General features: G+C 36.1%; 1 protein-coding gene across 10 annotated transcripts in view; it reads right to left on the bottom strand.

The window, feature by feature from the left end:
- SOX5 (SRY-box transcription factor 5) overlaps positions 1–27,120 on the bottom strand; it is a 903,217-nt gene that overhangs the window by 285,828 nt on the left and 590,269 nt on the right. For 8 of the 10 annotated variants that reach the window (XM_032473064.1, XM_032473061.1, XM_032473062.1 and 5 more), the window contains one exon: positions 25,772–26,003. In XM_032473064.1, the coding sequence (XP_032328955.1) occupies positions 25,772–26,002 (231 nt within the window). In that variant the 5' untranslated portion in view covers position 26,003. The remainder of the gene's footprint in view (positions 1–25,771; positions 26,004–27,120) is intronic. The other 2 variants (XM_032473068.1, XM_006184545.3) reach the window with 1 other exon arrangement.

The raw sequence follows: 27,120 nt of genomic DNA, 5'->3' as shown, positions 1-27,120 counted from the left end.
TCACTGCTTTCACACGTATAGAAACTGAGTTTAAGCCGCGCACCTCACTTCAATCACAAGTATTTTGTTTTCTGTTTTTGTTTTTTTTTTAACAAATATCTTGAACTCATATCTCTTTGCTTCCTTCGACTGTGCTTTTAACCATTATGCTATATAGCTTCTCACTGGGCTGAAAAGGCCCAATTGCTCTAACTTTACTAATTTCTAATTTTCTATTCAAAGTTTGTTTTATCTCCATGTATGTCATCTCTCAGTCCCATACAATGTTTCTAACATGCCAGTATAATTTCATAATGTACTTTATTAACATATTCCATTTTCCTTACTATTTTTAATCAGCCACCTCTTACATTTAAATTTCCTTGACTTGCAGTTCCACGTGAATTTAAGAAGTTTTGTCAAACTTCTGAATAACATTTTAAATACTTCTCCACCTCCTGCCACATACACACCAATGAAGCATGCACACATAATTTATTAACCACTTTTGAAAACATTATTCTGGGTCCTAGAGGGAATACAAATAATCTTCCAATAGTCAAATCCAACATCTTTCATGGCTTCCTCAAAATATCTGAGACTACTGACAGTTCTTTTCCTAGATTTCTGATGGTTCACCCTCTGCCGTTCATTCTTATCCCAGGCACTGCACGCTATGACCTCACATCCTCTGCTACGTATTCAACAGCCATAAAAATTTCCTGCTATTCTTTCTAAGCCTTCTCTCTTAGGGATATGATCTTCACATTGTGTACTCAAGATCTTTCAGTTGCTTCCACCCAGCTTTCAGAAAAATAACTTAAGAACTCCTCCAGATGACAAACAGACTTATTGATCATCACTCTCCACTCCACTTAGTAATCCAACCACAATTTAACTCCTTGCCTTCCCAAGGCCACACAGTCCTTATTTTCTCACTTCCCTGCCTCATTTGAACTAACTTCAACCCTTGAAATTTGACTTAGGTTTACTCTCTTGGGAAATTGTAAATTCTCAATAACAACTTGTGAAATAAATGGCTCTTCTTACATTCACAATTTCAAATCTTATGTCAACACAGGTAATTTTCACATTTCTATCTCCTTGCAGGGAAGTTTCAATCATACATTCCCAATAGTCTGTTTTCCACCTAAATATCTCAGTACCTCAGATCCAACATACATAAATAAAAATGTGAATTCCAGATTTTGTCACCCAAACTAGCTACTGCTCTTGGCTCACTTTTGTTTTCCCTCCTCAAATTCATAGCAAAATTCTCCCAATCACACAGGAGTGTAGCAAAAAAAGTCACTACTTTTGATCATAAGTGAGTCTGCTAACCTCTGTGAACTTTAATTTTCCTATCTCATCTTTCTTTAAATAAAAAATACGGATTTACAGTAAGGTAAACTAGGAATTTTTATTATTTGCCACCACTGAGATGAATTAAATGGCCTAAGTCTGTCCCTATGCAAAAGAATGGGCTGTTCCTAGGCACTATGCCACCACCAAATGGACAGTGTGCCTCTCACTGTGAAAAGCAGATCTGTGAATTAAGCTCTAGCTGGGTGTAAATAACAAAGGAGACACTACAAATAAATTCTACATACATAGTTAATATAAAATTATGATTTTGTTGCTAATAATATGTATACATAATTTATATGTGTGTATATATATTTTATATATATATTCTTTTTAAACTAAATACTAGTCAGGTAGTCTTACCTTCAATTGAAAAGAAAATGACATTTTGAAGAAAATGTGAAATGATAAAAATCGAGGTACATAACTTTAATTTCTTTCTCTTCCTTTCTTCTCTCCTTTTCTCTTTCCTTTCCTTTTTCTGGTTTTTCAACAGATGTGATAAAACTTCAACTAATTTTCTTATTAACTGGTTTAACCCCAATTTCACATGTTGCCATTCCTGCTTGCAGTAAACTGTTCTGTTCCATGACCCTACTCAGTATTTCTAGGAACAAGACAATTAAGATTTCTTTTTGCTAATCTCTCTAAAATGCTCAATTACTTATCTGATTTTTACCACATTTTGACTGGCCTGGTAGAATGATCTTAAGGCCGGGAAGAAAATATATTAGAAGCACTTTGAAGCAAATAAAATTTTGTTTTTTCATATTTGAGCAAGAAAAGTAAATACAGACACTCCTGATCGTTGCTCATACCTTTCACATGGCCGACTGCAATCTCACCATAATCCAACTCTCAATTACATGTAAATTTTTTTTTCCTGCTACAGAACAGACAAAAAAAAAAAAAAAGTCTTACTTGACACTTTACGTGTTTCTCTAACTACAAATTAGCCAATTACTAGCCAAAATATTTGAAGGCTTTGCTTAAACAGAGCACCCATCTCCCCTCATTCCCACTCCATCACAGACTAAACCCTAGTTCCACTTTTGCTTGCACAGATTTGGTCTGGAAACAAATCAGGATTCGACTTTTTTACTTTTTTTCCCTAAGGTACCTATTTAGAGTCTAAACTAAATCATAAATTAATGTTTAATTCATGAAATAGGATGTTGATAAAGCCATTTATGCACCTACAACTTTTCATGGGTCCCCAACAATTACAGATTATAAACTCCAAACTTCTAATATTATTCAAGACTCTTTACAACATCTGCCATTAATCCACCTTTTTGACTTTATTCCATTAAAACATGGTCTTTTGAGTCAGTCCCCTTCTTACTGGACTTGTGACTTCTATTCTCTCCACTTTGGTATCCATATCAGTAAAATGGGAACACTGATATTTTCTTTGCAGAGGTTGTGAACATTACATGACTTGACAAATATAAATGTTCAGCACAATTCCTAGTCCATATTTACTTTTTGATAAATGTTACTTCCTTTTTACAGATTCCTTGAAAGCATACTCTAATCAAATAACCTAAATTGCCTATTGTTCCGCACAAATACCTAGAAATTCCCTGAAAAGACACAAACAGTAGTACACTGTACATTATACAATTTTCACAACTACACCTGGATTCGCTCCTTTTTGTGAGCTCTTTTCTCTTAGTCTTACTTGGGATACCTTTTTCCTCTCAAGTTCTCTCCATTTCATCTTGCATTTTCAAACCAAAGCTACCCTTCAAGCCTCAGCTTAATCATCTTACGGTTTTTAGAAAGTCTCTCTTCACTTTCACCCTCTCGGTGAGATCCCTCCGAGAACCACTCTGCTTCCCCACATGTGAAACTGACCCAATGCGCCTCTGACGTGCTGTGATTTGTACGTGTATATCGCATGCGTTAGAGGAGTGGCCCTCAAAATCTCAGTCCACAACAAGATAATGAGCTTCCCTGGAACAGAAGCCGAACATACCACTAAGCATCCTTAACTCAACGGATGCTCTATTCATAGCGAGTCTTTCCTGATGAAGGAAGCAGCACAGACCACACTTTGAGAAGCACTGCTCTAGAACCATTTGCTCAGCAGTTTCCTTTTCTCCTTTAGTCAGAAAATGTTACTCTTCCCTCATAACATATCATAAACCCCTCCATCCGTAACACTCACCAGAATACCTTCAAAGCCTTGATCAGGATTTACATGTGTATCCATTTTCTGAGATTGCGAATTTTCAGGATAAAAATGTGCCATTTTCATGTTTGCATCCAATATAATTAATATATAAGAGATAGCCCATAAATGTTAGTTTAATTGAGATGACTTCTCTCCCCTATCATTACACAGAAGGATGAAGCATTTACAAGTTAGATAAAAGCAAGCCTCCTTCTCTGTGACAATTTTCTCCCATCATACTGGCACTCATTCTATACCTATACTGCAGCATTAGAGAGTACAGAATTGAAGTAAAGGCTAAATGTAGAAGGTGCTTAGAATGAAACAAAGACTGGGGAAGAGAAGTAATTGAAAGCAAAATGAAGAAGAAAAGAGTAGTATGTAGAACTTCAGGTCATAAGTACAAGGATAATTGAAGTATTTCTCACAGATGTAACCGAGTATTGAGAAACCATCCGGAACTCAACTAGATTATGGAGATGGAGGAATGGGACAGAAGCAAAAGTACAGGGAAGATTAAACCTCATTCCAAACTTCTTCCCTACAGCAAAGGTTCATTTGTTTGTTTGTTTGTGCTCTGCACTGTAAACCTAGAGGCCTTTCAAATGCTTAAAACATTTCCTCAGCAAATCTAAACTCTACCCATTCTTCTCCAGACAAGAAAGCATGTAAATGCAAATTTTAAAAAGTAATGAAAATTAAGATAACCTTGAATGTATATATATATATGAAAAAATACATAGATTTAAAACTTCACATATAGCTTATAAAATTAAAAAATGCAGTATTTCAAGCTACTTAGGCTACACTAGAAAACCGACACAGATGCACTTGTGTGGCCCAGCACTGCTGCCAGGCCTCTCTGCAGCTAAGCTACAAGGTGTGAGGTTCTCATCGCAACCCCACAGTAACTACTCAACCTATGTTTCCCCTTCAGCTATACAGACTAAGTGTTCGAACACGACAACAGAACTCTGCTAAATTTTATTCTAAACTGGATTTGTGCCACCCCCAGTGCTCATATTACTTAATACTATTTCTGGTTGTACTGATCTTTCGATTTTTTCACTATTGCTACTTGTGTAAATGATTTACTATGATATAGTCTTTTTTTTTTTTTTTTTCAGTAGAGGTGCATAAATGAGGCACTTCACTCACTAAGGAAATCTCTTTATAATTACAAAGATCATATAAAAATCCCCTTAGCCACCATGGAAATCTGGTAGCTATCTGAATGTAACAAAAATACTTAACTATTCAAAATTTGATGAAGGGACTATTGTGTCTTTCTTAACTTATAAAATAAAAATCTGAAATCATATTATATATTTTCCTCAAAAGTAATGAACAATATCTTTCAGAGAAATGTTTAAAAGAAACAAAATGCCTGTGTATAGCTCACATATTGAACTAAAAGCATCTCAATTACAAATAATCAAAAGTTTTATTTTTGATGTCAGCTTTGACTGTTTCCTTACATAATGAACTACCCAACAAGTAAAAAAGAAATAAAATATGGAAAAATAGTACTAAAGTAACACCTGTTTTGTTTGTTTCACTTTTTATTAAATTTGTTTTCTTATTATTAATTGTATTACACAGGGTTACTGAAAATTTCTACCTGATACATACATATTACAGCGACATCCATATAACACACAAATTAACACGGGTCTGAAGTGAATAATAACTTCATCTTTGTTTTGGACTAGACAGTAGATGAATACAGGGATTCTCAGGGGCCCTGAAAGTACTGTGCCTGCAGTGCCTAATGGGAAAAATGGCCCTGCCTATGACAATAGGTTTTCTCACCAAGTACCTTTTCTTTCTTCTTATTAGTCTAAGAATATTTAATAATGTAACATTTTTGCAAAGATAGATTTAACACAAGTATTATGTTACATTTATTCTCAATGAATCTTTTGTATATTACATTTCTCTACTTCTATACCTTCAACTTGTTGACTGATGATTTTATGAGCCTTCAACTTAAATACTCAAAACCACAAGCACAAATGCACATATAGGCAGACTGCTTCTCTTCTTCTAGAAGGTATACTATCTGTCATTGAAAGACCTGAAAATACAGTCTCTCATGGTTTGATATGAGACAAAGCATTCAAAAAATTTGAGAACTATACAGACAATATTGTATCATAAAATTCAAAGTTGCTAAGAGAGTAGATCTTAATTGTTCCCACCATAAAAAAGAACTGATAATCTTGTGATGTGACAGAGGTGTTTGTCAGCTAACACTACAGTAGTATTCGTATTGCAATACTTACGTATCACATCAGCATGCTGTACACCTTAAACTTAACGCAATGTTATATGTCAATTATATCTCAATAAAAATTTTAAAATAAATAACATTGGAACTGTATATTTGTTTTGGGTACAGAATGACAGTAGAACTATTAAAATTCCATTAATTGGTTTACATTTAAGTTTTATTTTTCCATACTTTTCTTGAACTATGAAATCACAGTTCTTAGTACACACTTCTATGATCACATTGCTACTTAACTGGACTATTGAGTAACTAGTTTGCAATAGAGCTTGAGAGTTATATCATATAAGTTATGAATATACCCTTGATTTTAGAACACTAGGAAAATGGCTATATTCAAAAAAATTCTAAAGGCTGCCTATGGAACTGTGCAAGAAAAGGAGGCATAAATATTGCCAGCCATGTTAGCTAGTGCACCCTGGAAATCAAAGAAAGCTAAACCAGTGGAAGAAAATGTTTTCACCAAATTCATAGACAGTTAAAATGACCTTTGCTCTCAAACTCTCTAAACCTGTAAAATATTAGCAAAGTTTAGTTTAATACCTTACTTTCCTCACATGAGGCAGCTCTAGCAAATGAAAAAGGAACCATTTTTAAAAGTTGTATTATGTTTAGCTAATAAACAAAAATGTTTTTTTCCCCACTGTAACTCAAACTTGATATTTGTGTTATTCATTAAATCAATATACCTGAGCATTTGATTCCAGGGCCAAGAATTAAGGGCAATATCACTGCTGACACCAAAAATAACCCACTTGTTTACATGCTAATGAAGCTTTATTATAAAATACCAGTGTATAAGTCTGCCAGCCAAGGTGTTCATTGTCATGCACACCTCAACTGCAAATTCTCTGCGTATAATTTAATTTCCATACTATATTTGTTATTAAATCAAAACAGTCTCTTATTTCTGCTTTAGATTATATCATATCTTTTCTTCTCCACAAAGGATAGATGGGATCCTATGAGTAAAGGATTACTACCACTATGGAAAGAAAGCACATGAGGATGAATTTTATTTAAGAGATTCATGAAGCAAGTTAAAAGAGTTACACGTGTTTACCGGTCATTGTGCTACCAACATTTAACTTATTATTAAATAAAGAACTTTATAAAAGACTTGCACTGGATGGACTTTACTACTGAGCAGAAGGCTTTGGTACAAGCACGGTTAACTGTGAGACTCTTCAGTGGATTTTCTGACTTGAAAAAATGTTGAATTTTAGGTACTTGAATGATGGTAATTCACAAAACTACATTGTGTTGTGTAATAAATCGAAGAATTATAAATAGGCATAAAAATATGTATATAAGGCCAAATCATATCAGAAAGAAAAGGGAAAGATGAGGATAATTTTTCTCTGCCCTAGAAAACTGAAGACAATTCATTTCCAGTAAGGTTCAAAATGATGTTTCTTCATCTAAATTCTTAGGGGAACAATCTTATGAAATGGTATTTTAATATTGGTTTATTTATGTTTAATAGATTGACACCATAGCTATTCAAAGAGGAAATCAGTCCCAGTGCCTCATTTTGTCCTTGGGTTCCCACTGCTGGTCGTGGACTCCTGGCAGCAGTGAGGCAATCAAGTTCAGTGAAGCGCTGTAACAGACAACACGATAATCTAGCGGCTCGCAGAAATCTCCAGACATTTGAGAGGGGCCTCATAAAACTACTGTCTTTTAAAAATTCCCCTAAGGGGAGAGGAAACAAGAAGAGAGCATTTGGTAAAGACATGACAGGTTTCATTCAGTAGTTGAAAACCATGTAGAAAAGAAATTTGAAATATTATAAGTAGCAACTTAGAATGTAACCAAAAGCTAGATTTACAGGATGGGAGACAGAATGAAAAAATGATCTGAAAATGATCTAGATCCCCACCCGAGGTGAACTTGAAGAGGCACAAGGTGAGTCCAGGGCTCTGCTGAGCATCAGTAAACTCTGCAGGGAGACAGAGCCAGAATCAAAACTGAGGAAGTCTCAAGGGAAAGGAATAGCCCTATAAATCATGAGAAAATGCTCTGAAAGACAGACTGTACCTAAAACAAACTCCCTGAAGTCTTGTATTCATACCATTTCCCAACTCAAACCACTGAGTGTCAAAAGAAAGAGGGAAAGGCAATAGAATTTGCTGGATGCATACTCACTTACAGCTCAAAAACCCTGAAGCTTTTAATAGACAATTTCTAGGACCAATAAAGAGCTTAAGAGTAAGCCATCAACCTCCCTTCTATCTCAGGGTCCTGACTCAAGGCTATGACCACAGGACAGTGAGTTTTCTTGGCATATTTTAATTTGAGACTGTGTAGTTTTAAATTGAGAATGTGTAGGTTAACTGATGTCAAACCAGTAACAAACTAAGAGGAAGTTTTTCGTTGTCCATAAAAGTAAGGAACCTTAAAACAGAGCAGGATGCTTATATTCAGTAATCATGAAGTAGAATCTTTTGACTTAAAAACAATAAAACACAAAGAGACATTATCAAAATACACTGTCAACTAATTTTGTTAAAAAAAAAAATAGAAATCAAAGCGCACAGAGAAAATCATTTGTTCTGTAGCATTAAGAAAGCTGTCTGCTAAAACGTTTTCATTAGGATACCTAAGGACTTCAGAAGTTCATTTTAGGTTCTATAATTCTACAAAAATTCCCCTACCCTTTTCTTCCTAATTAAAATTTCTCATAATTTTGGAAAAATTCCCCACTGAGTTTTCTTGAGTAAAAAGTTCCACTTTTTTTTTTTTTAATGGAAATAAAGGAATGAAGGAAGGAGGAGGAGAAACAGGGAAGGAAAGAAGGAAGGGAGAGTAAAAAGGACAGAGGAAGGAGGAAACGAGACAGGGATAAACCTGATAAAATAATACTAAATAAAAGTAGTGAGAATGAATGAACCTGATTTGTTCCTGATTTTAAAGGAAACTAGAGATTTTACCATTAAATTTGAAGCACCTGTTATTTCGAGATTGTACTAGCATCACTCTATTGATTATTTACAAAGGCTTTTTAAAAGCAGTGCAATAAAACTTTTCTGTTTTTTTTAACAAGTACAATTAGTGGGCAGATACTGCCAACGAGCCAGGTTTAGCCAGTCAGCCAGCGAGCTGTGGTGTGCTGACCTCTAACATAGATTATGCTAATACAGATTTCTGTTTATCAAACTCTGCTTGCATTTTCCCAAGTAACTTGTTTAAGGCATGGTCTATGAAGTCTAGTAAAAGGCACTGATAACCTTCTCTAATATTTTATTTAGAATTTCTGCATAGATATTCAAAATGAGATTGGACTTATTTTCTTTTTATTTTAACAGAAGAATTTTTGAATAGCACATTTTCTTAAAAATTTTAAGTAATCTACATATAGCTATTAAATCAAACTTATATACATCAAATGCTTCACATGTTTGTGTTCTATTTAATAAACCTATGAAAGAGAAAAGAATACTTAAAATTGTATGTTTCTGTCAACATCTCATATTCCTAATATTTTCCCCTTTCTGTAGTTTAATATATTAAAGGTAACTTTCTCCTTTATAAAGGTTCATTTAATACATAATACAGGACATTTTATTTCTATACAACAACAAAAAAGTGCTCTATACCAGGCATTTGATTCAACCTGGTCAGAAAATAATAATGACACCTCTGACTTCCATCTGTGGATGCTCATTATATTTTTACCCTTCCTTTTAATACTGCCGCATTATTTTGTCATATGTCTATCATTTTTAAGGAGTCTAAAATAGACTTAAACAAATCCAGGAAATATCAACCTTTTAAAAGGAAAGTTTACCCATTTACATTTACTGTGATAACTGACAACTTTTTTACTTCTTGTTTTATAGGCTTTCTCTTTCTGTTTGTATTTTTTTCTTTCTCTTAGTTTTTCTGCATATTGTGGAAAATACTATGTCATACTGACTTTCTAAATATTAAAAATCTCCTCAAAAATCATCTCGGGTATTCTATTATTCTATTTATTGCAAGCCTCCAGTCCTAGAATAAGGCTACCATTCCATGTTTCTGGCGATTACAGCTGCCTGCCCTTCAGGCTGTTCTCCCCCAACCCCCATGGCTCTGAATGAAGAGGTGACAGTGAAGTTTGCCAGGGTCTGTTTCCTGTTATTTTTTTCTCATATTGCTGTTTCATATAACACAGAATGGCATCTGTCTTCCATGGCTTTCTGTATCAAATTCACAATTTACCTGAGAAAATCCTTCAAAGTTTTAATATCTAAGTGCACAGAGAGTGCTCATTAAACATATTTATTAAATAAGTAAAGGGGAATGGGAAGTAAGGGGTAAGGGAAAGCTTAATATTTTTGATAACACCGTATCAACTTACCTCGAAGGCCTGAGCTTAAGTAAAAATTTACTTCTCAATGTTAGAAATACTTAAACGTAGGAGAGAGTGGCTACTTAGTGACTTTTTATTTCAACTAAAAAAAAGTTGCTAATGCCTCTTATCTAACAAAAATATACACTCGTGAAGAAGAAATTACCAACAGGGAGAAAAAGAAGAAAAAGACTGAGTTCAAAAGTCACTCTTTAATATCACCTCTCAAACAATACAGATCATGAGCTTTAGAAAATTTTTTCATTTACTTTTCTTTGAAAAACATCACGTTTGTGACAATATTGAACATAAGCAAACTTCCTTGACACTAAAAATCCTGTGTTAGTCAAACAGTACAATTTCAGGGCATCTCAGGAAGGATTTAACTAGTCAGGCCCCGCCTTCTACCAAGTTAAAGTGTGTTTTCTTCTTCCTAGTTCTGGTAACATACTGACTTGGGGTTAAGTGGGCAGAAGGAAGTCCAAGAAAAAAGAAAAAATAAAAACACAAAAACACATTGCCCCTGTTCTACATCTCTTGCAAGTTAAATGATCTTTTTGATTCAGGGGTCTGGACTCTACCCAGGGCCCTGGAGAACTGAACCACAACCTTATACTGGAATTACAGCCAATCTACGCTCAAAAAGTGGACCCAGGGAAAGGATGTTAAGAGAAACAGTCTTACGTGCTCAGGAGCAGTGCGTGGACTACAGGACCACTCCCAGCACGGCAGCCCTCTGAAAGCGCTCCAAGGCAGGCCTGGTGAACACACTTCCTGATTACAAAGTAAGCAGGATGATAACTGTGTCTGGAAGTCAGTATCTCTCTTGCTAGACATATAGCCCCCGGGTGAGGAGGCACCCCAGTAACGCCCTACGACATGCGAACACTGGAGAAAAGTCATCATCTGTTTTGGTGGCTCAGGCTCCTTGGGGCAAGCTATGGACACTCTCAGGAAAAATTTGTGGGTGTGTCACACAGTTCCTGGGGGTTCAAAGATTAGATAAAGGTCATCCCACAATCCTTAATGTGATTTAACACTAGGTTTAAAACACTTGCTCTAGAGGTTAGTGAGGAAGCAATTCTCAGAGCTACACTTCAGGGATGAAGAGCCTTCAGCTGGGGACACAGAGGAATACACACTCACATGGTATTTCGAAGCTTTGCCCCTTCTTTGACTCAAATTCCAATAGCATGTACTGAGCACAGAAAAATGAGCACTGGATTTTGGCTGATTTATCAACATTTTACGACAGGAGAAAAAGAGGATATTTCCTATATGTAGAACTTAGAAAACACATGCAGGGAATAGCTGTAGGCTGGCAGAAGGATGAGGCAAATTAATCTTATGACCTTCTCTCTCTCTCTCTCCTTTTAATAAAGAAATTAAAAAGAGCCTGAAGAATGAAGCAGTACCTCGTAAGCTCTGGATGAAGAAATAACTTGGGTGCTTCTATTTAGGGCATAGTCCCTTTGCTAGTTCTCTTGAGCTATCCCTCTCCTTGACTAGTGGGGGAACTAAAGCATAAACCTTATTTCCCGCTATCTCTTCACCACCAACCAATTCTTATGGAAAGTATGAAAATTAACTCTTACACAAATGGCCTATCTGTAGAATAACAAGGGACTAAAATGAAAATACAACAAATATATTCTAAATTCCAATGTATAAAAATAACATGTCATTTTTAGAATATTGAATGAAAAAATCGTATTATTCTACCCAAAGTGGCCATTTGATCTAATTGCATCCTATCTACTGTCATCTTAATGTAAAAAATATTTTTTGATAATAATTTTAAAATGGCTATAGTCTAACCTCAAATTGCTTTAAGGGTATAAGGCGAGAGAGAAAGGGGTGGGGGGAGAGACAGATAGAGAGAGAGCGTTAAATACCATCTCTCTTCTAGGCAGCAATTTCCCCAGATGAAGAGGTCACCACTGTTTAACAGTGTGTTGCCATGTTAATTTAGTATGACAAGATAAAGCAGTAATCTCAGCTCATGGAGGCTGTAAACCGCCTGCTATCCGGGGACAGGCTCAAGTCAATTTGCACTGTATATCACTCTATACAATTGCCATGACAAAGCCCCCTGAGTTCTCACATGTAAATCTCTCCAGCCTGCTCTCCCTGTAGCCCCCTCTTTTCTGTTTCATTCCTTCCCAATTCTTCTCTCCCTGCTTCACGTCCAGGTAGACCACATCTACTCAGCACTAATCTCTGAAAACTTAATGCTCTGAACATGACAAGGGACACACAATACACACCCCCTCACAACCACTCTGTCAAGTCCCCAGTTTAAGAGGAGATGTTCAGGGACTTAGATAATCCATTGATCCCACTTGCATTGGCTTTTATATTTCAATCTGTCGTGTTAAGTTGTCAAGGGGAGCGATTAAACTGATGTTTCATGATTCGAGATTTACTTCCCTAGGAATGATAGTTTTCAAAGCTTGTCTTAGTAAATTCTGCTTAGAGATTATCCCTAAGAAAGCTGATGTATCTTTACTGGTATAAATCTAGTAATAACACTATAAAGCGTTTTAGGTAAGGACATTTTGGAGATATTCAGGGTTGTAAACGTAAGAATGTAAAACTGAATAAAATTTGTATTTTTTAAAAATGTCATCTGTAGTTCTCTCCACATGAAGCAAAAATACCATATGTAAAAAAGGGGGGTAAACCATGTTTTTATCCATGTAAAACAAAAATAATCATAGAAATCACTGAAGAGGACATAAGTGAACAGAAGAATTTATATGATAGGAAATAAAAAGAGCACAGGGAACACATTAGGAAAGTGATGAGCCAACATTTTACCTAATAAAACAAGGACGGAGATTAATCACTAAGAATTAATATGTTTAACCATCAAGAATTACCAGCTGGAGATACACTTATTTTGGTTAGGTGTGTCAGTTTTAGATGTGTTAAAAAGCAAGACAGTAGGCCCAAAATGGAGTCACTTATGCTAAGCCTCATGTCACCAAACTGAGAGTTAATTACAGTTTTGGCTTCTCCCAGAAATGAAATCTTAAACCAGTCAATCAGGAATCACTGTGAGGTAATCTGCCTGTTAGACCACTGCAGTCCCCTAAAGCAAAGTGACCTTGTCACAGCCAATCTGCTTTCTTGCTAGCGTAACTTCCTTGTCCTGCTCCCTTCAGTCTTTAAAAGGCTTCCATTTTGTACAGGTCCTCAGAGCGCCTTTCTGTTTGCTAGATGGGATGCTGTCCGATTCATCAATCACTGAATAAAGGCAATGAGATCTTTAAAATCTACTCAGTTGAACTTTGTTTTTTAACAGATAGAACATGTCAGAATTCTGACAGATCAAGCTGTTATATTACAAAAATTCATTGATATTGTGCCTCTTATCTGTATCACATCCTTTTTACATCATCTCAAGCTGCCCTCATGGGTAAACAGAAATGAGAGATTAAAGGACTAAAAAAGCAATAAACACAATACTAATTTAAAAAAAGCCAAATCCCCTACAATACCTCTAAGTTTCCTGAAATCAAAAAGGAATTTTAAAATATACTGAAACTTAAAAATCAAAACAGAAAGTGAATATGCTAATAAAACCATAGTAATATACTTGAACCTCATTAACCATGTCCTAAAAGAAGATCAGTATGTAGCTTTTTTAATGTTCATGCAAGAAAATGGAAGCAATTTTTAAATATAATCTGTTCCAAAATATTTTTTGTTGTTTTGTTTTGCCTTGATGTTGCTTCCCTGTGGTAAACTACTTAGAGAGAGGTATAATATATGAAGTTACAGAAGAATGCTGTGATTTCTATCAGGATTTAGAGTAACTGGGCTGAGAGACTCCGAAGGGTGATGGAAAGGGAGTTCACATTAACTGAGCACTCTCTCTATGACAAGCACTGTGCTAGGCAATTATTTCATTTAATTATTATATCAACCCCTTATTTCAACATGTAGATACGGAAAGTTGCACTCAGAATATCTTCTGTGAGCACAGGCTTTGGAGACTCAGCCTTTCAAGTCTCCTGAGATACTTGCTGTGTCAGACTCTAGGGGGTCTTTTACCCATGGGGTCCATAGCTCGTTCTCCTTAAATGAATCTGCATCTCATGTTCAAGGTGAATTACAACCAAAGATACTGACAGAGCTCACTGGAAAGACTACTGACCCACTTAGGATGGGAGAGGAATGTGGGTAACATTCCTCTAGGTTTCCAAACGGAAGCATGACTATTGGGAGACCAATAGAAAGCACAGTGTTTTGGTTTGGTAATTAATAGCAACTGGTCAACAGAGTACAAACTACTCAAGAACTATCGCTTCTGCTAAGTGCTTCCTAAATGACAGGCGTGGTCAAAGCCACTTCGGAGAATTCTACTATCTAACCCTTTCAAGTCCGGTATCTGTTGGGAGGTATTATTATTATTATTATTATTATTATTATTATTATTATTATTATTATTATTATTATTATTATTATCCCCATTTTCAGATGAGAAAACAAAGGCACAGTGAGATGCCACAAAACTGAGACAAGCTCAAATGCCTCATAAAACACGGAATTATGACTGAAACCCAACTGTTTAAGGGAGAGTGCGGGCTCCTTACCACTCTACTCTGTATCTCATTATCTTATTAAAATGCAGTTCTGACTTGGTTTACTTAGATTTTTGCCGTGATGGTGGTTGCAGTTGATGAACAACATTAACAACATTAAGCAAAAATTTAACTGCCAATGAACAGTATTTACGGCAACTGAATCTGTCAAAAATATTTGACTGCGGGACAGTATCTCAGATTGAATGAATGGTCTTTTTTAATGGATAAAATACAAAAAAAAAACCCCAATAAAAGAAACCTTTTAATGACAAGAACTTAAGATTTCTATTGCATTTCTCATTTTAAAACTGTTTTTCCTTATCTTAGAGTTTTTTTCTAGATTACTTAATTGACAGGAATCTGATATTTAATACAATGTAATATTTTTCTCCAGGATCACAAAACTTAAATGTTTCTTTAAGTACTCACTCAACTAATCACTAACATTTACTAAATTCCTGCTATCTTCCAAGCACCAGATTGCTTTGTGTGAATTGACTGCTTTAAATATTATAAGCACCCTCTAAATGAGATGCTAGTATAATCACCCCCATTTTACAGATGGCAAAAATAAGGTACAGAGAATTTCCATAACTTGCCAAATACCACTGGAACTTGGAATTTACTCAGTAATTTTGTCACTAGAGGCCTCGTGCTAATAAGCACTATGTTATGCCAACAGCCTTATAGCCAGAGCACAAACTGATACCAATCTTTATGTGAAAGGTTTAGCAAATAATCCTTTGAAGATCCGTATACTGCCCAACGGTCTATGCAGAACTTCTAGTACACATTCTGCAATAGTTAAATCTGTTGGTCCACTTAAAGCCAGCTAAAAAAGTTTAAAAATCAAGTTACCTCTGAGTGAAGGTAGATAATCAAGCAGCCATTGTTCCGCCTGCATTTTCACACGAGTCTTTCTAAAGGCTTTTAAAATTATTTATTCTGATAAACTACAAAAATTATTTTAATGTTTGTATGAGTGGAGACAATGAGCAGAGTGGTCAAGTTCTGAACTTATGACTCCAAACCCCACCACTTACTCGTCGGGCAAACCGCTTTATGTAGGGAGGCTACTTGTTTGTAAAATGGGGATAATCGCAGTTGCTGAACTCGCCAGGCTGACAAAATTGGCTAAGATAATGAATGTAGGGCAACCGGTAAACAGAAAACATTGAAACATTATATATTCCTATTATTATTAATAATTAGATATCATATTTTAAAGGGCATTGACTGTTTGAAGTCTCCCATATTTGGGCTGCAATGATCAGACTGTAGACAGGCTGTAAAATATACTCACACAAGACTTTCAAAGTTGCTTCTTATGTTCTGCTGATGACCCTGGGAAAATCATAATCTCAGACATACAAGAAACGTGTTCTCTGACTGCTGCGTCCCTGGTGTGCAAAGCACGCCAGCCTCAGCTACAAGGCCTAAAAGACGGATCCTGACAGCAGCCCGGCACTCTCCTCCACCGAGCCGTAGGCTGACACAGCGCGGAGGGTCCAGGAGGCGCAGGAGAGGCGGTTACCAGGCTTAGTGCGTCTTCAAATGTAACGCTTTAAGTTACTGGAATTCGTTTTCTGTTACTCATCAATACAGGTTTTGGCTTTTTTCATGGTACATATTTTATATTTGAACATAAATACGAAGCTACTAAATGGGAGCTTTGCAATTATATTCCCTTTTCACATCCTGCCTCCATTTTAAGTGTTTTGTTAACCCTTAGAATATTATTTTTCTCATTTAGGGATATCGACCAACAAGATTAACTGTTTTATCTGGAGTCAGGCTGGATTTTTAAGAGCTAAGAAGAGACACTGAAGTAAACACTGCTTCTCTATATAATGATAACATTGTTTGCTCTGCTGCCACAGAAGCAGCCTTGACTAAATAAGACACAAAATCCAGTCACTTGTGTTCATTTACTTCATCATGTGATGTCAGTGTCACAGAGCCGGCCAAGGCTGCTCTCCTTACATTCACACCTCATCTGCTCACATGGAGCCTTCCTAAAAATGGTCTACGGGAAAAATATTTCTTAAAGTGTTTTGTCTTTGTATAAAGAAGACATGTTACCAAAGGGATAGATTACAGTTGTCAACCAAGGTTAGCTTTACACTTATTTCCCATTTCAAATAACAAAAAACTTGCTCCCCGTATCTAGTAGAATAGAGAAAAACGTAAAATTTACTTTCTAACAAGAAATGGAGAAAAAATGGCACACAATGATCAAAACTGCTGGCACATTAAAATATTATCATGAATTTGGTTTTAATACCAGTACAAATTATAGGCATCTCAGATCTTGTGGAGGAAGTAAAAATTTAAATACATTTAGTGCTTTTACAAGCACCTAATGTGGCATTAAGTTTTCTGAGCATTTTGAATTCAGATTGTCACTTCTTAAAAAATCATTTCTCTTGAAAGTGCTCCCCCCAATCTTCCTATTAATCCTATATTATGGAATTTCCTTCTACCTTTTAGCTTATCACCTCCAGATCTAGGTATTTGTCTTTGTCTGTATTTTTAAAAGAGAAAACTGCGTGAATCTAACTGCCGAAATACATGAGAAAAAGAAATTACGATGAAAGCCCAATTCTACGTTACATTATTGTTACGACTTTACTTTCTTAAGATCCAAATTAAGTCCTAATGGTTGTGCTTTTATAAGAGACTATTATACAAAAACCATTTGTCCTTTCCAGATATAGTGGATAGTTGTATATAACCAATATAGCCAACATGAAGTATGGTGTATTATTTGAAATATTTTGAGTTCCCATTAGTAATTTAGTTAGCAAGTCTTACAGATTTCATTCCAATTCCTAGCATTCAACACTGCAAAATTCTTACTTATTTTGGATTCCCTCAGGTAACTGTCTTTTTCAAGTATAAAATAAGAAATGATGACAAACTCATTGCTATTATCACTCATATTAAGTTAATATAGTGACACTAACATCAAAACTACTTTCTAGGTAGGTGAATGATCTCCATTCCCTATTTCTCATTTTTACGTCTCTATAAAATCTCAAATTTTGGAAATAAGTAAGAAAACAAAAAATTAATTGAGTTAAAGAACAATCTAGGACTGAATGAAAATAGTGACAGAGGCCGTTAAATAATCTCAAATGGAAGCGGTCAGCGGCACACAGAGAGCACAGGCATCCGCCATGGCACTAGGTATCAGACATCTGGACTCACCGGTAAGTACAATTTCAAAAAATAAATTGCAAACCAACATAAGGTTCTAAGTATTTATTGTTTTTTTTGTTTGTTTGCCAAATAAGGATGTTAAAAATAAAATGATCACTACTATCAACACTGAATCATGAGAAAAAAACTTACAGAATATAATCTCTAAATAAATGGAAGAAATACATCATATAGTTTTGTGAAAAACTAACTACACTGTCTCTGTTTACTAAAAAAGTCAGTAAAAACTGTATCATAGAACCATCTGATCTTTATTAATCACATACCCTCAGAGAAACCTGGCCTGACTGCAGGAAGGTTTGGCAACCCCCCAAGAGGCAGTATATGTAAATAAGAAGGAAGTATGTATCTGAGCACAATGGTGTTGATTCTCTCCCCTCGCCCTTCCTGATAATGGCTCCATTGATCCACAAGAGGCTCCATTAAGAATGTTTTCTGATAGAGGCAAACTGAAAGAGAGAGGAAGAGGAGGAACAAACGAGGAAAGGAGTCAAAGGAAGAAAATGAGGAAGAATTTAAAACAAACATCTAAGATACAGAATGAAGGATGGTTCCCAAATTTTTCATTATTTTTAACTTCCAATTACAAACGATCCTACCATGCAGGTCAGAGAGTAACAAATGAGATGAAGATGAACGCCTATCCCTTCAACAAAATCAGGAACACAATTCAAGTATTTTCCCAGCATAGCTCACTAGTGTCCTTGCTGTTTTCAATACCCTAGCCAAGTGTCCCATCATTCTTTCCACTCCAGTCAAGGTGGCGACCCAGATTAAAGACAGGAAACATTCAAAACACTAATAACTAAAGTAGTTGCTCTTATTCCTATTAATACAAGGCAAATATTTTACTAACTTCCCTACATTTTACATTAAGAGCCTCACAGGGCATTTTGTCTTTAGTGTATTTTTCTAATTTGCTCTTTTCCCTTACTTGGTCATTTCTTCTGGGAACAAAATGTTTATGGCAAAAGCAAAACCGTACACAAGTATAAAGTCCTTGCGTTAATGGTAATGATCCAATGTGTATATATTTTTAATATCTTGGCATCCAGCAATTTTATTGTGGAAACAATTTCAAATTGATGTTTCTGATCCACACGAATGAGACATCTTTCAGCTGTGACTCTCCTTAGCACCTGCTGGCTTGCATCAGGGTTCTAAGATTTCATATTACAGTCTGGTGATTTTTGTGCTTGTCTTACCTCCATACTAAACAAAAAGCTACATGAGGGAAGAGGCTAGTTCTTCCCCACTTCTCTGTCTCTGCTGGTAAGTGCTCACTGCATATATTTGAGCTGAGTCTTTCCAAAACACCACCTATTAAATGAAGGTCATTAAATTCCATTAGGCCAAATCTTCCTAAGCAAACACACTTTCCCCCATTACCTTAGCATTAGAAGTTTTTATTCACTCCCCTGTCACCGCACAGCACGCTGTGAAGAAGCTCACAGCAGACCCTCATTAAGTGTCCTGAACTATCTGACAATTCCCACGTAGCGGTTTTTCTTTTTCCATGTGAGAGCACATTCATTAATTTCTCAAGGCCCAGTTAAGTTTCAACTCAACAGTAGCACTTCAAATACTGTGGACATCACATGGCTCAAGGTTTTCTCCATTTCATATCAGACTCTCTCCCAACCCCGGGCATGGAGTTGATGGCAACTGGACAAAACTAGATCTATTGCACAACTTAATCCAGAGGCTCTGGTGGACCCCAAACATGTGATTGTTTTTCACATGTCCTCATTCCTTCTAGCCCTGGGGGTAATTTTCGGAAACAATGCAAGAATAAAGATTGAACCACTTACATTCAAACACAAGCCTAGGATTTTATCTAGATAAATAGCTCTGTGTGGTATTTTCTGACAACATTTACAGAATAATGTTTGTAACAATGTAATTTCATTGTATGATAAACATCAATTTAGTACAAAAAACAAATACAAACTTGTCACCATTTTCACCTTGTTTCAGCTGAACTGGCCTTGTTCAGATAAGCAAGACTCTCTCTTACAGAAACAACAGTTTATAGATAAAGTGTGTGAAACTGGGTATGTGTGCGTCGAATTATACTGCCTACTCTCATAATTTTATACTGCCACACTGCACATATGGCTTCCAAGCTTACTTTATCTGAATCTTTCTGAATCTATTCTCCATGCTATTAAACTGAGCACATTCCACATCGTTCAAAAGTAATTACACTTTTGTCTAGAGTGTAGGAGACTGCTCTCCCTAAACAATGAAATTCTCATTATTAGAACTGGCACAATAACCGTACTGGTGTTAACAACAGTATGCATTATGCCATCACAATAACTTATGCAATTCTGATGTACAAAGGTAACCAGACATTTAAAAGCTTATAAAAACCACCATATAAAAATAGGAATCTCTATCATATCATAATTAAGGTCTTATTCTGTGACTTATTTTTAAATAACACATATGTAGTTTTCTCTTTTCCTTCTTAAGTTTTGAACAGTACTTCTCACATAAAATTATCCTAGTCAAACATCAAAAATACATTTCTAACAACTGTTGAGATTATAAGCAAAATTTATATAAAGGGTATTTCAAGATACAGCTATCATATAGCAATTAAAATTATATTGGGTAAATAAAGAATCCCAGGAGTTGAGGTTGAGCCTGAGTAAGTAAAAGCCTCTCTGTGCATCGAATGAATTCTTTCAGTGTTTAAGGCTGCATTTCATGTGTTGGAGCCGTGCTATAATTTTATACTCCATTCTCAGCTGTATATCCAACTTCTATAGAAGATCAACTTAAACAGAAAGCTTTTTCTTTTCATGATGGACTTCAGGAAGAAACTGACTCACCCTGAATGTTGCTTTATGATAACTATTGTCACATTAACATTGAGATACATCAAATTATTCAATCTAATCAGTCTACCATATGCCCAGAGTTGTTTTAACAATTCCAGGAAAATGTTATCGTTACAAGTAAAAAATGAGATACCAAAACATATAACATCGTATTTCCAAATCTATTGGATATTTAAATGTTAAAATGTTACACACAAATGTATCTTTATTTCATATGATACTCAGCTATCTATAGAAAGCAACTCAAATTATTTTTAATAGAATACTGTATTGTTACAATAAATAATTATGTATTTTAACAGTCAATATGGGAAGCAGCCATTCTACAGGTATACAAAACTATTCACTCAACTCTAGAGGAACTTGAGTCAAAATAGAGTTTGGCTAAGATTACAGTAAACATTTAGTAGGGAAAAAAAGAAGACAACTGATTATTCAGTAACCACAGGTGGTCAAGACTTTCGTTTCACAACACGTTTGACACCAGAACAACCATCTAACGGACAGGAGGAGGAGGCAGCCAGATGAAAACAAGCCGCCAACATGGCCGCCGTGGAGCCCCCCGGCTGCCTCTCAGGCTGCTACCTGGTTTCTCTTCAAACTTACTCTCTTCCCTTCTGGTACTCATAAATGATTACGCTGACCGCCGTGAGGACATCTTCTGGCTAGTTCTATGCATCATGAAATAAATCCATCTATAAGAACTATTATCAAAAATGAGCCAGCAATTATAGTGTCTCTTGCTTGTCTCTGAAACTCTGAAGTGACAGCTTCTAAACCCATGTTAAAAAAGGGAGCAGAGGGGATAAGAAGGGTAGATCAAACCCTCATAAAAAAAAAAAGTCCAGGACTGCCTTTCCACTCATGTCAGAACCAGACTTGCCAACCTTGCCTTTTACCTTTTTCACAATTATATGGGAAACAAATTTTGCTATTAATTCCTTGGCAAGATGATGAGATCTTCAGAGAAGAAACCCACAGACTCAGTCTTTTTCATACTTACAGTCATCAGTGCCTCACTCTTACACTGATCAGAAGTTCGACAGAATTTTATAAATGTATGCGTACACCCTGCTTAAGACAGCTCACCCACAGTGCACTCTCAACAGTGAGCAACACCCTTGAAGAACAGAGGAACCGGCAGCATTTAAACCAGTTACAGTCGTCTGGGGAGTTGCTCTTCGTCAGCCACTTGGTTATTTTTTCCAAAATATTATGGCAAAAGACACAGCTTCAGAAAGAAAGAATTCCATCTTTATCTGATCCAATTCCAAACTTTAACACTTGTATACCCTGAACATGAACACAGAACCCTAATTTCCAAAAATCTTTATATGGTAATAGTCATGAGGTGTCAGAACTTCTATCTCAGGAAATATCTTCCAACCTAAATGTTATCTGAAAGCATTTCTCTGTAACTTCAAGCTAGCATTACAGAGATTACTTAGACTCTAAACCACGTGGGCAATACAAAATGTAGATCTCTCAACACCTCTCTTTTTATTAAAGAATGGAGTATGAAAGTCACACATAAATTGACAATGAAATCTGGTGTTTTTCCTTAAATTGAGGTTTATGATAAACACCATGAAAGTCTCTGTTTTTCAAAGATACTAAAAAAGGAAAAAATATTATATTTCACTTTTGAAATAAGAGGACGTGTTATGTGACTATGACAATGGCCTAGTATCCAGAAGAAAATATAACTAATTTGTGTTGAACAATTCTATGAATATATTCAATCATTCTGATAAATGAGTAAAATATATCTTAATCAGCTTAATAGCTGAATATATCATGACTATTGTAATATACTCTCTGTTTTCTGAATATAATACATTTCTACTTTATTTCTATCAGCATACTTACCATGAATAACATCTTGACAACTTTGCCCGAAACATAGTTACTAGTTAAACATCCATATAAACTCTGCATTTACTCATAAACTGAGTATATTACATGCTAGGTGACAACCAGATACCTGTGTATGTATTTGTATATGTATGCCTTCATGGAAAGGCAGACAGGTAAACACATAAATTATAACATAGGCCATGAGAAAAGATACAAACAAGTACCATGGATAAAAGAATAATGCAGCAACCATTCTGCCTTGGGATGTCAGTAAAAGTATCTAAAAAGCAGTTTTGAACTCAGTCTTGTGGGAGAAACACAATTCACCAGGAAGGTGAAATATGAAAAAGACAGTTTTCCAGGCAGAAAGAGTGTCTGTGTCATTTGAGATCACCTGGTATCTTTATGAACATGTATGAAGATCTCCACGTGACTGAAACACTGGGTGTGAGGCAGGCTGCAGCCGCGAGGAGACAAAAGCCATATTTTGGTGCTAATCTATAGGGAGTTCTGTGCTAAGATAAAGAGTTTTAGACTAAATCGTGTAAGCAACAAGGACACACATTAGTTTCCAAAGTCGGGTAAACAATCCAACTCATTTCCCAGGGAAATAAACCTAGTGGAACTTGAAAGACAGGAGCAAAGAGAGGCTGGAAATTTGAGATCATACAGGAGACTCTTCCAACCGTCAAAGATGAAAAGCTGGTGGAATCAGGAAACATCCAAGGCAGAAACAAGTTTAGTAGTCAGCTAGAGCCACAGTAAAAGAAAACGCCAGCGCTGGAGCCGCTACAGTTAAGTTAAACCACTTGTATACCAACTGCAGCGGCTTTCAGAACAGCAGGTCTGAACCCTTTGGGGTTACAGATCTACTCGAGAGTCTGAGGAAAACCATAATCCTACTCACACGTGTGCAAATACACAACTCTCCATTCGTCTTCAGAAGACCCACAGACCCCAGTTAAGAACTGCTCCCCCACATGAAGCTGCCTGAGGAGAGGAGCTATGCCTCGTGCGAATCTCCTTCCACAGTGCACAACAAGAAGTGTGGTGCAAAGCAAGCAGTTCATAGCTTCTATTTGGTTGGACTGGAGTCTCCATTACAGGCCGAGTAGTTACATTTTCACGAACATGCTGCATCGCAGCCTCCATTCATGCCAACCGCAGTGTGTAATTTAATGTACATTTCTCACACCCATCCTTGAGGATACTTAAAATAATCTCCCCTTTATCTCTGTTGTATTCTTCTAGTCATAACTGTTTACATTCACTGTTTTAAATTTGTGTTTATATTTATAGCAGTATCACAGGAAAACCAAGCCACAAAGCCCTCTCAACAGGGTATGCCCTGTGGTCAAAATACTGAGCAGGAAAAGGCATTAGCACTGGCGCAGTGTCAAATGGAGAGCCTGGCCTTCTTACCCTGCTAAGCTGCGAAGCACCACTGCCCCCTTTCTTTTCCTCATTTACCCTTTGTGAGAGGAGGCCAAGGAGTTATGTTGTTGCACATAACGAACATGAACTCATAGCAGGGGGAGAAGGAAGGAATGATGGATAGTGTGATTTAGCTTGATGAGTGAAAGGTCGTTAGAAAATTACATCTGAGTGTGCCCTTGTGAAGAGCTATAATGTTTATAAGCGTGGAATCCAAAGCCAGACTGCCCAGGAAAACCTGGTTCTCCACTTACTAGCTGTAAGCTGGAGCAAATTATTTAACCTCTCTGTGCCTCAGTTTCCTCACCTGTAAAATGAGATTAATGATAACACCTCCCTGAATTATGGTGAAGGTTAAATGAGTTAATACATGTCATGTGCTTAAAATACATCTATAAAAGCGCTACACAAGTGTTAGCTAAAACGTTACTCTTGGGTAAGAAAATTCTACCACACAGCAGAAAATACCCAGAGAAATTTTGACTTGCAAGGCTTAAAATGTTGAACGGGAATATTTAAATCTAATGTGAATTATCAAAGAATAGTGTTTATTTCACAGACATTAGGGAACAATCTGTTTCTTATTGATTTAATTCTACATACAGCAATGCAAGGACATAAACAAGTGGGCATATTTCAGTACCAAGTACACTTATGATGTGTAATAACTTCCTAGAGAAGGCCAAGAAAAAAAAGAGGATTTAACAGAATCAGAGCTGTTTTCTAAGGTATGGGAATGTGTGATGAAACATTTTTGTTGGTGTGATTTGGTTAAAATTAACATCACCTGGCATCCTTGAAGTAGAAGAGGGGCCACAAAAACGCAACATCCATCCAAGCAGCCATGCTGAAAAGGCGAAGGTGACTTTACTGGCAGCTAAGTGCCCTGCTACCTCGCCAGCATGCCGATTCTATGTATTTAAGTTCTTAAGAAGGGCCTAAAAGCTTTATTTGTTTGTGTGTCCGTCTGCCATTTAAACTTCAGCCAAAGATGCTATGCTGCCTTCATCCCTCTCATCCATGAAACCACAGCTTCCTACTCTTCTGTAGTGATGCAGACCCCAGGATAAGGGGCCAGATAAATATCCTGGGTTGCAAATTCTGGAATAAGATATACCAGGGAATTATTATTTATCAAAGCAACAGAGTGAATGGGACTGAGTTAGAAATTAGTATAATCACATTAGAAAACTATCATCTCCATGAAATAATATTCTGTAATATTCCCAGTACTGTAAGAAATACTGGAATCCAATCTGGGCAAAGCAAAATTGTGGGGGAGTGGGAAACACTGATTTATCATGATAGAAACGTTCAAACTATATTGCAACTCTAACTGGAAAAGTCCTCTACTAGACATAGCATGACCCCTAACTTTCATATGTACTAATTTTAAATGTGTTACTTTAATATTATTTTTGTTTTTTCCTCTAATTAAATTGTCTCAAAAGCAGAGTTCTTGAAAAATAAAACAAATAAACAAAAATAGTTCATCTTGCTCTCCCTACTGGGATCAATTTACTTGTCAAGAATTCTAACATGCTAGGGGTGAATCTTGTGTACGGCTGTTAAGTGGATGATAATTACGAAGCAAAGGACTGAAGCCAAACTATTAGAGGAGTAGACGGGTCACAAAGTGAGTGTAGGCACAACAGACCATGAGAAACCTACCATTGTATTGTGCTGGGAAGTGGGAGTCCTATGGCCACAAGTCTCTTGCGTCAGCAGAGAAACTGGCTGAAATTCCTCAGAGTGAGGCTTGTTGGGAAAACTCACATGCAAGGGAAGGTGAAAGGCTGGGAGCCCGTCACTCTCCTCTTCTTCCACTTTCTGTCTGCTTGTCACCATGGCTACCTCTCCATCTGCTTCCCCATACGGAGAGGCTGGTCGCTTGGAAGACATCCTGGAAGGAACAAAAGAGGAGAAAATAATGAAACCTCCACATAAATCCTTAATGCCGTCATTGTGTGGTTAGGGGCCATTGTAACAGAAATGCCTTTTTGTGCTGGCAGAGAGCAGGAAACCATCCAAATACCACTGCAAAGCACACACAATCAGAAACAATGGCCAAGCAGGTAGCAGCAGAACAGTGCTTGTTTGTTGTGAGAATAATACACTAATATAGCACTCTCTTGTATTCTGGCTTCTTAAACAAGAGAATTCACCTAAGAACACTGCATAATGAAAGACTATTCCATTTTAAGGGAAAGAAAAATACCCATCTCGTTTTACACTTTGATAGACCTTATTGAAGACAGACCATCTATGAATAGCAAATACTGTTGGCAGTTAAAAGAAGGGAAATAACTAAAATTTCTTTCATCAAAAAATAAACAAAGTAACTGAATAATTGCCATCATAACAAATTTGCATTTTATTAAGATTATTGTGAAATGTAGAAATACTGGTTATAAGCAAACCTCAGACCACAAAATAAGAAGTTTGGTATTTGTTTAAAACTTATTAAGAATTGAATAAGTTTTACAATCACTTTTAATCTTGAAACGTTTGAGAATTTTTCTCTCTTGCCTCCCCAAATCACTCAGTTTTGGCATTCAGTTCTAATATAAAATTTGCAAAGTAGTTTAAAAAAAAGGTAAGAATATAAAAATATTTTAATTGTTTTCCACAGTTCCAAAAACTATTTAGATGTGGATTCTCAGACTTATTTACTTCTTTAGAATACCTAAGTGAAAGGAAAAAAAAGCAAAAGAAAAAGTGTTTTGCTTTGACTAGCGAATGCCTATATGACAATACACTTAGATAACTGAACAAAAATTAAATATTTTTTGTACTTGAGTCTGATTGAGAATATTACCAGAGGTTAAAAATATGTGGCAAATATTTTTTGTTAAATAGAAGACATCCTTTTCTTTTCATTAAAAGCTTTTATAAAGAAGCAGTACAGAGGTAAAATGTTTAATTCAGAAAAAAACTCTCTTTTATTTCCAACTTGGTCTGCCCTTGAAAATGCCCTAATTTTTGTTCAACAAACAAAGAGTATTTACAGAATCATCCAT

The sequence above is a fragment of the Camelus ferus genome, chromosome 34 (assembly GCF_009834535.1).
Source record: "Camelus ferus isolate YT-003-E chromosome 34, BCGSAC_Cfer_1.0, whole genome shotgun sequence".
Lineage (NCBI taxonomy): Eukaryota > Metazoa > Chordata > Mammalia > Artiodactyla > Camelidae > Camelus > Camelus ferus.
Note: the sequence above shows the minus strand (reverse complement) of the source record. Positions and strands in the feature narration are given on the sequence as shown.